This window comes from Oryx dammah, unplaced genomic scaffold (assembly GCF_014754425.2).
Source record: "Oryx dammah isolate SB20612 unplaced genomic scaffold, SCBI_Odam_1.1 HiC_scaffold_19, whole genome shotgun sequence".
Classification (NCBI taxonomy): Eukaryota; Metazoa; Chordata; class Mammalia; order Artiodactyla; family Bovidae; genus Oryx; species Oryx dammah.
The window spans coordinates 66413482-66427505 of record NW_024070203.1 but is presented as its reverse complement, the minus strand read 5'-3'; the positions used below and the strand labels follow the sequence as shown (position 1 = coordinate 66427505).

At 41.5% G+C, this 14024-nt stretch overlaps 1 protein-coding gene across 1 annotated transcript; it reads left to right on the top strand.

Annotated features, from left to right (window-relative positions):
- Window positions 1-6968: 6968 nt before the first annotated feature.
- Window positions 6969-9920, top strand: LOC120878825 (protein SMG5-like). Its single transcript, XM_040261697.1, has one exon. It carries the CDS (start codon window positions 6969-6971, stop codon window positions 9918-9920), a length of 2952 nt encoding a protein of 983 aa, XP_040117631.1.
- The last annotated feature ends 4104 nt before the right edge of the window (window positions 9921-14024 follow it).

Here is a 14024-nt window from a genome sequence, read left to right as displayed (position 1 = left end):
CCCACTCCAGTATTCTAGCCTGGAGAATTCCATGGACAGAGGAGCCTGGCATGGTATAGTCGATGGGGTTATAAAGAGTCAGACACAACTGAGTGACTTTTACTTACTCACCCATTCATGGCTAGAAGATAACCACCTCATCAATCAGCTCATTTATTTTTGGATAGCTTTAATGAAAAGTTCTCCTTTTATTTTTTTTTCTTGAGTTGAAACCTGTCTTTTTAACATCTATGTAAAGATACGCTGACTTTCCTTTGCGCCACACAGAAAAAGGTGTATTTCTCCTTATCATAGTCTTCTGAATATTGGAAGACATCTATATGGTTTTCCCTAAGTGTTCTTTTTTAGAATAAATGTCCTTAGGCCAATCAGGCTTTTTCCCCTCCTTAAAGTGATGATGTCTGTATCACTAATCATCTCAAACACTTTCCTGGATGTTTTTCAATTTATTCATGTTCTTAAAATAAGGGTTGTAGGGCAGAAAACAGTGGCTCACAGACATAGTGGAATCACTTTACATTCCTGTGATCTTGATTTGGGATATTTTGCTTTAGAAATATCTGTTAGAGACTTCCTCCAAAGTTCATTATGTAGGATTTCCCTGTGATATACCTATAGGTACATATTGTTTCCAATAGTCTTATTCTAGAACATAGTCTCCAAGAGATGGCACTGTACTCCTGATAATTAGGTATAAAATTGATAATCATTAAGCTCTTTTATAAGGGCTATCTCATAAAGCCACATTGCTTTCAAAAGGAAATACGATTTATAGAAATAGATGAAAACATTATCCTTTACACCTGAGAGCTAATCTTTAATCACAGCTTGAATTTCATGGCCCATAATGGGAGAAAATAAAATAAGAATGTGTCACTACACTACAACTAGCAATAGGCAATGTTTTGTGCTACACCTGGAAGATTTGTGCTCTAATTATTTGTAAAGCATGTTAGACTTGGACTAAAAGGGATCTTACACATCATACCCTCCTAATTGTATTATACAAGTGACTGACCACTCATGATCTCAGCTATCTGGGAATCATTGTATTTTGATAGATTATTTGAGAGGTAATTGTACTCTTTTGTTTTCTTTACTTCTTTTTGTTTTTTTCAGTTCCTGCTCTACCTAAAAAATTGTTTTGATCATTTGGAACATCTTGATTAGATTAAATCAATCTATCTATTTAATAGAAAACAAAATCAGTTAATGTTTAATGATATTTATTATTTGTTAGCCACGTCACCCTCTCTCTCTCTCTCTCTGTATATATATATATATATAAAATGTGTGTGTATGCTCAGTCACTCAGCTGTGTCTGACTCTTTGAGACCTTATGGACTGTAGCCTGCCAGGTTCCTATGTTCATGGAATTTTCCAGGCATGAATACAGAAGGGGGTTGCCATTTCCTCCTGCAGGGAATCTGCCCAGTCCAGGAACTGGACCCAAGTTTCTTGCTTCTCCTGCATTGGCATGGTGATTCTTTACCACTGCGCCACCTAGGAAGACTATATAATACACACAAACACACACACATATAGTATGTTATATATAACATGTATATATATATCCATCTCACATTCTGATCGAAGAAACAGATATTATTAGTGCTAAAATCATCCTTCCTTCAATCTGTGCACCTCCTGATTCAGCCCTGTTCCCAACAATTGCCCAGTCCAAAATGCAATCCGAGCCTTTGTGATAATCATTCCTTTACTTTTATGTTTTTACTATCTCAGTATGTATCCATAGGCAATACTTTGCCTTCAGTTCAGTTCAGTTCAGTCGCTCAGTTGTGTCCGACTCTTTGCGACCCCATGAATCGCAGCACACCAGGCCTCCCTGTCTATCACCAATTCCCAGAGTTCACTCAGACTCATGTCCATCGAGTCCGTGATGCCATCCAGCCATCTCATCCACTGTCGTCCCCTTCTCCTCCTGCCCCCAATCCCTCCCAGCATCAGAGTCTTTTCCAATGAGTCAACTCTTCGCATGAGGTGGCCAAAGTACTGGAGTTTCAGCTTTAGCATCATTCCTTCCAAAGAAATCCCAGGGTTGATCTCCTTTAGAATGGACTGGTTGGATCTCCTTGCAGTCCAAGGGACTCTCAAGAGTCTTCTCCAATACTACAGTTCAAACGCATCAATTCTTCAGTGCTCAGCCTTCTTCACAGTCCAACTCTCACATCCATACATGACCACGAAAAACCATAGCCTTGACTAGATGGACCTTTGTTGGCAAAGTAATGTCTCTGCTTTTGAATATGCCATCTAGGTTGGTCATAACTTTTCTTCCAAGGAGTAAGCGTCTTAATTTCATGGCTGCAGTCACCATCTGCAGTGATTTTGGAGCCCAAAAAATAAAGTCTGACACTGTTTCCACTGTTTCCCCATCTATTTCCCATGAAGTGATGGGACCTGATGCCATGATCTTTGTTTTCTGAAATTTGAGCTTTAAGCCAACTTTTTCACTCTCCACTTTTGCCTGATTTGGGCCTTGGTATAAATACCCTCATATTTTGTATATTTTCCTATTGCTTACTGCTTTCGTTCAACACTATGTGTAATACATCCATATGGATATATGCAGCATGTTTCAATTATTTTTACCACTATATGGTAAAAACATGTACTGCTGTATGTATTACAATTTATTTATTCAACTTACTATTGGTATTTAATCAGGTTATTTTCGGGCTTCCCAGGTGGCGCTGGTGGTAAAGATCTAGCCTGCCAATGCAGGAGACATAAAGAGATGCAGGTTAGATCCCTGGGTCAGGAAGAGCCCCTGGAGGAGGTCACGGCAACACACTCCAGTATTCTTGCTTGGAGAATTCCACAGACAGAGGAGCCTGGTGGGATACAGTCCATGGGGTCACAACCAGACATGGCTGAGCGACTTTTACTCACTTAACCTATTCCTGGCTAGAAGATAACCACCTCATCAATCAGCTCATTTATTTTTGGATAGCTTTAATGAAAATTTCACCTTTTATTTATTTTTTTTTCTTGAATTGAAACCTGCCTTTTTAACATCTATGTAAAGATACACTGACTTCCCTTTGTGCCATACAGAAGAAGGTGTGTTTCTCCTTATCATAGTCTTCTGAATATTTGAAGACATCTTATGGTTTCCCCTAAGTGTTCTCTCACAAAGAGTTGGACATGACTGAAGTGACTTGGCATAGTATTTTGGGGCTTCCCGAGTGGCTCAGATGGTAAAGAATCTGCCCACAGTTTGGGAGACCTGGGTTCGATCCCGGGGTCAGGAAGGTCCCCTGGAGAAGGGAATGACAATCTACTCCTTATTCTTGCCTGAGGAAACCCCATGGACAGAGGAGCCTGGTGGGCTACAGTCCATAGAGTCACAAAGAGTCAGACACAACTGAGTGACTAACACACACACATGCTCCATGAGGTGTTAGAATTTTCTCCTTTTTCTTAGGGCTATGGATTTTTCAAATCTCTCAGGGTTATATCTGGTCCTGAGTTACCTGTCTGAGGGAGCAGCTGAGTCAGCCTTCTTGGCCAGAGTGTACCCAGCTGATGCCAATTATGCAGAGTCAAACCAGGTGTGTTAACAAAGTAATAGACCAGAGGCTTTGAGAGCCTAGCATGTGGGATCCAAGCCTGGGGTACCAGCAGGTTGAGCAGGAGTATGCTCTAGAGGTTGGGACATACTGGTGAGTTCAGATGTAAGGTCCAGAGGAGTCTCCTTTACATCCATCTCAAGAAGGGGATTTAACGCTGTTCATTTGTGGACTTCATGAGATTTAGTCCAGGCTTCACAGAATTGTCTATGACTGCTCCCTGGCTTCATTGGGAACAGCTGTGCTGAGTTGCCTTATATCAGGAAGCCTGCTGGGAAATTTATCCAAATGTCCTCCAAGGAAGACAGAGTTCTGGTAAGTAAGTGGTTCAGTTCAGTAGCTCAGTCATGCCCGACTCTTTGCAACCCCATGAATTGCAGCACACCAGGCCTCCCTGTCCATCACCAAATTAGTGTCGGAGTAAAACACAGCCAGGAGCCAGCTGACTTTTATGTTCATTCGGAGAGAATGGATCGTTCCTAGGAATTTTTCAGACTGGAAATGTTTAACTTGGAGAAAATCCTTCTGTCTTAATTTATGCCTGTCATTGTTTTCAGAGCTGGCAAACTTGGGAGTTTGGGAGATGTCTGTAAGCCTATTTGTGAGCTTTGTCCAATCCTGGTTGATGTAGGCCTATTGTCTTGGGACAACAGGTTTCCCACAGTCATCCTAGGAGGGTTTCTGGGGGTTGTTGTCATCTGAGGTAAATAGGTGTAGTTAGAGCTTAAGAGGAAAGGAGAAAAGGCCAGTAAATATGACTTTAGTCCATTCCTATTGGTATCTGCCTTTCAAATCGAATCCATGTCTTCCAAAATAGTATAATAAATTTGAAGACTTAGATTTTTTCTCTCCCTTGAGCTGTCTGGCTTCTGACTCTTAGGCTTGATGTTATTGTTTTGTTGTTAAGTCGTGTCTGATTCTTTTGAGACCCAGTGGGGTGTAGCCCACCAGGCTCCTCTGTCCTCAGAACTTCCCAGGCAAAAATACTGCAGTGGTTTGCTATTTTCTTCTCCAGGGTACCTTCCTAGGAACTGAAATCAATTATCTTACATCTCCTACATTGGCAGATAGGTTCTTTACCACTGAGCCTCCTGGGAAACCCCTTAGACTTGATTGGGAGTGAAATTTCCTTTAGAAAAAGTGTGCATGTGTCTTTGAATCTAACCTAAATCTTTCTCCTCCAGGTGTTTTCTCAGTACCTTCTCCCTTCACTCAGCTTTCTCAAGACTGAGAAAGGCTGGGCTAACCACTATGTACCATTCCAGGAAAAGCCTCGTGTTGGTTGATGGAGATTTTGCTTTGGAGATTTGAAAATTCTAGCAACTGCTCATAAAATTTCTCTATTTTGGCTGCTTCCTTGTTCTCCTGCCCAAATTCCTTCTCTCACTCTGCCCGCATCCTTTCTCCCCAAATTTCACATCCTACTAACCAACAGACCATAGGTATTTTGTATGCTGTTCTGGCTCTATGTATACTCTGTGTGTTCAATGAGTCTTATGTTTTTGACATTTTAATGATATTTATTCTGGTTACTGAATCAAAGTTTTAAAGTATTTGCTTAATTACTATTTTTTTTTTACTTAAAAAAATTCTAGTCATACAAAAATGTAGCTTCATAAATTGTACCAACTAAGAAGTTGCATTAGAATGACTGACTATAGCAGTATTAAGGAACTTTGGGGGAGAAAACCCCAGTCATTATCACATGAATCTCTTAATATTTACACATTATAGTTTGGGAAGATGTAATTTTCCACTTTGTATATTATTTCACATTCCACTTTTTCCAAGTAATTATTTTTATAAATCTATAATTATTAATGGACACAATGACTTTATGTCATATATATAGACATGTATGAGCAATTCATTGATGACAGACTATTTTGGTTAACTTTAATTCCATCCTCCCTCCATCCCTTCCTTTTCTCTCCTCTCTCCCTTCCTTTCTTCCTTCTTCCTTTCCTTTATTAGATATACATTTGGAACAGACCTCTTATTAATATAGCTTTTTGCTTTTGTTAAATTTCCTTAGGCATCATTCCTATGAATAAAGTTGCTGATTAAAGAATATGAACATAAATGGTTTTACAAACTTAAAAGTATTTTCAAAGCTTTTAATGCTTCCAGCTGTGTAAAGTCTGTATAAGTTTCACCATGACTTTGAACATCATGTATTATAATTTACAAAAATCTTTACTCCTTTGATGTGATTAAATTATTGTTTGTAGTTTGTTTTAAATTGCTTTTTCTTTAGTATGAGAAAGCAGGACATTTTCTGTTTTGTGTTTGCTCTTTGTATTTTCTTTTATATGAACTCTGTTTGTATCATAAGATATATTTCTCTTCTGCATCCTGAGAGTCTAAAAGCAAATTCTGCTGAGAGATAAGGAATTTTATAATTTTTTGCATTGAATATTATTTAACATATTTTATTTAAGTATTAATCTATTTAAATATATGTATACTACAAATACTTTCACTAAGTAGAATCTAGGTTGAATTCTCCAAAAAAAAAATCCACAACCTTGATTATAAATTTACATTATAAAAATGATAACATTTATTATCTCAGTATTTAAATTAATTTTAACTAATTTAATTAAATTTAATTTTGATATGGGATTTAAAATTTTTTATTTCAGTTATGGAGGTTACATTATATTTTATTTTACTCAGGCATGTATTTTAAATAGTATAATAGAGTGCTCTGATACATTATAATCATTGAATTGGAAATGGATAATTGAGGAACTGACTTTTGAAATAGCCTTCATTTACTTACTGCTTTTTACTGAGTATCCTCTCGAACTAGGCATTGTTTGGTACTAAGAACCAAATGGTAAATTAATTTCAACCTTTCTCTGAGAGAACTTTGTGATCCAATGTGGAAGCAAGAATGATAAAGAATTATAATGGATGTGCTATGGTAGGAGAAATACAGTCAAGAAAAATTCACAACCAGTTGAGTCCCAGAAACCCAGTTCCTCTGGGGAGGAGAGGCATCTAACTGAAGTTTAGACACAGTAGTATTTAAACTGAGATCTGAAGGGGTGGCCTCCTTCATACAAAGGACCTTACACATTCCCATTGTGACTATTATTGTTATTATCCTCGGTCTCTGTGTTGTTGTTCAGTCGCTCAGGCATGTCTGACTCTTCGCGACCCTGTGGACTGCAGCTCTCCAGGATTCCCTCTACTTTACCGTCTCCCGGAGCTTCCTCACACTCATATTCAGTGAGTTGATGATGCCATCCAACCATCTTGTCCTCTGTCATCCCCTTCTCCTCCTGACTCTGTGAGTGAGTACTAATATATAGTTTTTGTCTTTTTCTCAGAAGACACAAATCAGTGTCGTGGGAAGAGTCCAGCCGTATGGAGAGCAGCCAGGTAGAAGCCCTGAAGGCCAGACTCCTCTACCAGGATGTTTGCAGGGCAGCTCGGCGTCTCGACCATTTCCTTCTAAAAGGAAACGCCCACGAAGAGCTTTTCAAGCCTCATGTCCTGGCCCTCAGGGATATGGTCCAGCAAGTCTGCATTAAACTCATGTTCCTGCACCCAGTGGATTATGGGAGGAAAGCAGAAGAGCTGCTCTGGAGGAAAACGTACTCTGACGTGGCTCTGCTGCTGCTGAAGCCCAACAGAAAAAACACGGACTCCTCCGAGGAACAGTGGGAAGGCCCCCTGCGGGCACATCTGAAGGGTGGCCTCAGGTTCTATGAACACCTTTTCCTGTTCCTGCAGGAGCACTACCAGCTGGGCTTGTGGAGCTACATCGACTGGCCTCACAGTGCCATCCGCTTCATCGGCTGCAAAAGAGCAGGGCCTGCGTCAGAGGAAGAGGTGGACTGGGCGCGGATGGCCTGCCACCGCTGCCTGCTGTACCTGGGAGACTTGTTCCGCTTTCAGAATGAGTTCCTGGCCTTGCACACCACGGACCTGGCAGAGAAGTGTTATTACCGAGCCCTGTCAGTGGCACCACACATGGGCATGCCTTTCAACCAGCTGGGAGCTCTCACGGGGAGCAAGTACTATGGTGTGGAAGCCACATACTTCTACCAGCGCTGCCTCCACTCGGAAGTGCCTTTTAAAGGGGCGTCTTGGAACCTCAAACGACTCTACCATCATGCAGAAAAAAGATACAGCCGGCTGAAGAGGTACCAGGGGAAGAAGCTCTCTGCCAGCCAGAGGCGGTGTTGGGATAACAAAAGGTTACTGGTTAGCTTCCTCTACCTTCAGAGCCTCTTGCAGCCTAAGAGGAAATTCAGAGCCACCAGGCTCATGGCCTTGTGTCAGCTGGTTCTGGAAGACTTCCGTCTCTGTCTTTCCTATCGGTCCTGCCCATCCGACCACAGCCAGGCCTCCAGAGAGAGAAAGCCCGCAAGAGGCTACCAGTTCCTCCCCGACCTCCTCATCTTCCACATGGTGGTCCTCTGCCTCATGAGCGTGCACAGCCTGAGGACAGCGGGCTCCAAGCAGCACAGGACGGCGGTCACCTTCACCTTGACCCTTTTCTCCCATTTAATTCAACACGTGACGACTCGCCTCCAGGCTGAGCTCCAGAAAGGGAACATCTTCCCAGAGGTGGACGTCCCCAGGGACAAGGAAGACCAACAGAAGATGGAGGCTGGGGAGGGGCAACAAGATGCTCTAGCCCCCTCCCCTGGGCCCCGCCACAGCAAATCTCAGAAAACCCACAGGTCATCTCACGTTTCCAGTGAGGGTGACAACCCAGAAGCCAGTTTTCATTGTTGCTGTGACTGGGATGAGACAGACGAAGATGAAAACACATCCTTATGCTCACAGGTCAGCTCAGAACTCAGCAGTGAAACCACTTATTCAGACACAACTGATGATGAGGAAAGTGGCTCCCTGAATCCACAAGCAATGCAGGAGGGTGGAGCCAAATCCAAGGATAGAATTTCTCCTCCCAGGGATAAGCTGAAGACGTGTCAACCTCCCAGTCATCTCCTAGGTCTCTTAAAAACAACCAGTTCCGCTAACCTGTCAGCCCCATCGAGCCACAGGCTTCCAGGCAAACATGGCTTTCACTTGGCTCCTGTCTTCAGCCACAGTTTCCTGACGCCTCCTAGTCCTGCCTCCAGCAAAGCATCTGTCACAGAGGATGGCGTGAGCAGCTGTCTTGAGACAGAGCCTCCTGCTGGCTGCAACTTGGGGCAGAACGCCCCCATCAGCCAACCCTGCAGCAATCTCCAGACCATTCAGAAGAAACTGCAGGTCCTCTCTGCAGAGGGGCTGCTCCCCACGGTCAAGGTGATACTGGGCTGGCTCCGTGCCAACTGCAGTCTCCTCACCGCACATTGGTGGAGCCTGTTTAGCCTGTGGGACCATCTGTCCATGCTACTGAACCTGCTGCCCTCTGTGCGAGACCTTCAGGAGCCAGGCCTGGGCCTGTCCCACCATCTCCATGAGCTACTGCAGAGCTGCAAGGGCCCACACCTTCCCCAGTTCCTGCAGCTCCCAGAGGACATTGTCCTGGGCCAGCACTGGCTGCAGCAGGCTTCCCAGGAGAGAGCGGGCTTGGAGCAGGACCCACCTCCACTCAGCTCCCAAGATGAAGCTGCTGTGCGCGTCTGTTTCCTCAGAAGCTTTGGCCACTTCGCCACGACACTCCCTGGACAGTTCCTGAAGTATGACTCTCATTCAGGGGTCTTTATGAGCACTGGGTTTGAAGGACCAGACAACCCATCTCAGCAGTTGCTAGAGAAAACTTCCAGGATCAGATTTTTCAAAGACATAGTACAACTGTGGCTTCAACGCGAAGTGGTACTGCTGGAGGAGACTCTCAGGCACATCCAGATTCAGTCAGCTTTGACCCCTTACCTGTTCCCTGACCCCCGGGCCCTCTGTGAGCACCTGCCAGTCATCCGGCAGCTTGCCACCAGTGGTCAGTTTCTCCTCATCGTACCCAACATCGTGGTGGACATATTGTATATCCTGAGAAGGGAGGACAAGCGGGCTTCAGCAGCCATCACCTTCCTAGAGGGGGAGCTGAAGAGAGGGAACCAGTACCTTCTCTGCCAGTCCTGTGTGTCTGTGACGTTGGTGAGACCCAGAATGACCAGGCCAGACTCTGATGCCTGGGACCTCTATAACATGCTTGACTTCTGCAGAGGTCTGCTGGACTCATCCTGGCTGGGGGCCCCCGACCACAGGACTATGATGACCATCCTCACGGGCATTTGTTTAGACAACCCTAGGAATCTCTCATACCCCCTGCAGCTGGTGCTGGGGATGGCAACTGAAGCTGGTGTGGAAGTCAAGAATGTCCTGCACTTCTACAGGAAGTGGAAGATGGTCAGCTGACGTGGTCGTATCTCCCTACTTCCTCCCTTAGCACTTACACATCAAGCTCAGTCTGTTCACCTCTCTTGTTTGCACCTAATGTTAAAGGTAGCCATTGTGTAAACTCATATCTGTACCTACCTACCTATGGGTAGAGTCTCAGTGGACCATCTCCCAGAGGCCTTCATGTTTCCTTCTTTGTTGTCTTGACATGATATCACATTCTCTATCTCTAGATTAAACTAACTCAGTATTTGGTGTTTTTATGGTAAAGCAGAAACTTAAGGAGGCATTTCTGAGTCCCTGCTCAGCTGGTGGAACTGTAATTTGTTTTGCTCTTTTTTTTTTTTTTTTTTGCTTTGCTCTGTTTTGTGACATTAAACTTTTTAATGTGATTTTATTGTGATGGATCATGCCTATTATGTAAGATAGGCTTTGCCATCTGTGAAAGCTCAATAAATGGAAAGTTAAAATTCTGATTGGAGTGAAGTGTTTTATTGCAATTTCTGGTTACTTCTTCATTGTCTTTTATGCTCCATTCAGGTTTTTCCCTTTTGGCTAGGACTAGGTCAATAGCCCAGAACACTATGGTAGGATTTCATTTGCTCCCTCTAATATGTTAGCAATAGCCTCAAAGATCAGCCGACCTGGTTCCACTTCTGATTATCTGGAAGTAGGTACTATTTAGTGGTACAGTATCGGTAAAGTCTCTAATTTGGCTACCATGACATTGTCTCTTGCTTTTTTCCTGGCTCTCAGATTCTTTGGGGACCTCTTGTCAACATCCTACTGATGAATACTCTGGAGAGTAGCTCTTTTCCTCCATTAGCAGAGTTTGAATGTGAACCCTGTAAATACTGGCCACAAGTGAATATCTACTGACTCACTCAGATTGACATGCATTACAAGTATTAACATTAATCTCCTCCCCTCCTCCCATCCCCAGAGTTCTTCCCTGATTAACCATCATATTTCAAGGCCAAACTTAATCTTCTTTTAGGATTCTAAGTTCTTGAGGAATCTGAATCATTCTCTGTCTGGATATATTCCTCCCTAAGTCAACCTCAGGTCTAATTTCTCCCCTCAGAAGCAGAGAAATTACCTTCTGAGCTTTTTCCTGACTCATGGGTTCTGATTTCTCAGTTGTCCTAAGCTAAGCCTTCGTATTTCAGTTAAACTTCTGTCACTTCCCCCTTTCCATTCTTTTTAAAGTATTTTATTGTATTTATTAGAAAAATTGCAATACATGGAAGAAAATCTTAAAGAGAAAAAAACCCAAAAGTTGTTATACCCTAATATTAGCATTTTGTTTTCAGTTTATTTATAACTTGTCATTCTTCCTCTGCATACATGTTTTTCTTAGTTATATTCTATAAACACATTTTTATTTTTTAAAAATTTTAGTGGTGGATATATTTATTGCTTATTATTATTAAAATTTTAATTTTGTATTGAGATATAGCTGATTAACAAGCAATGTAGTAATAGTTTCAGGTGAACAGCAAAGGGACTTATCCATTCTTCCCCAAACTCCCCCTCCCATCCAGGCTGCCACATAACATGGAGCAGAGTTCCATGAGCTGTACAGTAGATCCTTGGTGGTTATCTGTTTTAAACATAGCAGTGTGTACATATAAATTGTTTTAACTTCCATTTCTTCAAATTACAGGCACTTCTTATATTATTGCATTATCTTCATTGCCCCTTTAATAACACCTTCCTGTTATTGTTTGCTTAAGCGTTAGCCTTTTTTTCTAATATTTTAGCATTAAATTATTAATAATTATGCCTGAGTGCATGTGCACACACAGGTCTCTGTATCTGCTAGGATTAGTTCCTTGGATAGGTGAACAGAAATTGATTTACTGAGTTAAAAACTATAAATATATATATATATATATGTACATAAGTTTACATTATATTTATGTGTTTATATATATGTATATGTAAGTGTCTGTCATGTCTGACTTATGGGATTCTCCAGGCAAGAATACTAGAGTGGGTTGCCATGTTCTCCTCCAGAGGATCTTTCCAACCCAGGGATCGAACCCAAGTCTCCTATGTCTCCTGTACTGGCATGTGATTTCTTTACCACTAGTGCCACCTGGGAAGCCATATATGTATATGTACATATGCATGTAAATATAACTTTTTATGAAATATTGACAAATGGCTTTCCACAGAGGAATTTATTTCCAGGAGAGGAATAAACATTTAACATGGTTTCATAGCCACATTTTCCACCAAACACATTATGATAATTTTCATAATAATCATTTTTTAAAGATGATTTTTAAAAGTGACCGTGTTATGCATATTCCATAATTTGCATAACAATTGTCCTGTTTTCATATATTTGTTTCTTCATTTTTTCCATTATAAATAATGTAAATACATTTTCGTATGTGCTTTTGATTATTAGAGCAAATTCCTAGAAGTAGAATTGCTGAGGCAAAGGGTCAGAATGCATCAGGGCCCTTAATGATTCTAAAAATGATACTAAATGAGGACAATCTCAGAGACCTCCATGACAGTGTTAAATGACCCAACATTCGAATCATAGGAGTCCCAGAAGAAGACAAAAAGAAAGACCATGAGAAAATACTTGAGGAGATAATAGTTGAAAACTTCCCTAAAATGGGGAAGGAAATGATCACCCAAGTCCAAGAAACCCAGAGAATCCCAAACAGGATAAACCCAAGGTGAAACACCCCAAGACACACATTAATCAAATTAACAAAGATCAAACACAAAGAACAAATATTAAAAGCAGCAAGGGAAAAACAACAAATAACACACAAGGGGATTCCCATAAGGATACTCTTCAGGCCAGGAAGGAATGGCAAGACATACTTAAAGTGATGAAAGAAAATAATCTACAGCCCAGATTACTGTAGCCAGCAAGGATCTCATTCAAATATGAAGGAGAAAGCAAAAGCTTTACAGACAAGCAAAAGCTGAGAGAATTCAGCACCACCAAACCAGCTCTCCAACAAATGCTAAAGGATATTCTCTAGACAGGAAACACAAAAAGGGTGTATAAACTCGAACCCAAAACAATAAAGTAAATGGCAACGGAATCATACTTATCAATAATTGCCTTAAACGTAAATGGGTTGAATGCCCCAACCAAAAGACAAAGACTGGCTGAATGGACACAAAAACAAGACCCCTATATATGTTGTCTACAAGAAACCCACCTCAAAACAGGGGACACATACAGACTGAAAGTGAAGGGCTGGAAAAAGATATTCCATGCAAATAGAGACCAAAAGAAAGCAGGAGTAGCAATACTCATATCAGATAAAATAGACTTTAAAACAAAGGCCGTGAAAAGAGACAAAGAAGGACACTACATAATGATCAAAGGATCAATCCAAGAAGGAGATATAACAATTATATATGCACCCAACATAGGAGCACCACAATATGTAAGACAAATGTTAACAAGTATGAAAGGAGAAATTAACAATAACACAATAGTGGGAGACTTTAACACCCCACTCACACCTATGGACAGATCAACTAAACAGAAAATTAACAAGGAAACACAAACTTTAAATGATACAATAGACCAGTTAGACCTAATTGATATCTATAGGACATTTCATCCCAAAACAATTAATTTCACCTTTTTCTCAAGTGCACACGGAACCTTCTCCAGGATAGATCATATCCTGGGACATAAATCTAGCCTTGGTAAATTAAAAAAAATTGAAATCATTCCAAGCATCTTTTCTGACCACAATGCAGTAAGTACTCTTGCCTGGAAAAATCCCATGGACAGAGGAGCCTGGTGGGCCACAGTCCATGGGGTCGCCAAGAGTCGTACACAACTGAGCAACTTCACTTTCACTTTTCACTTTCATGCATTGGAGAGGGAACTGGCAACCCACTCCAGTGTTCTTGCCTGGAGAATCCTAGGGATGGGGCTGCCGTCAATGGGGTCGCACAGAGTTGGACACGACTGAAGTGACTTAGCAGCAGCAGCAGCAGTAAGATTAGATCTCAATTACAGGAGAAAAAATGTTAAAATTCCAACATATGGAAGTTGAACAACACACTGCTGAATAACCAACAAATCACAGAAGAAATAAAAAAAGAAATCAAAATATGCATAGAAAT

Excerpts from the sequence above, each read along its gene's own strand:
- LOC120878825 (XM_040261697.1), top strand. The coding sequence starts at position 6,969 with ATGGAGAGCAGCCAGGTAGAAGCCCTGAAGGCCAGACTCCTCTACCAG.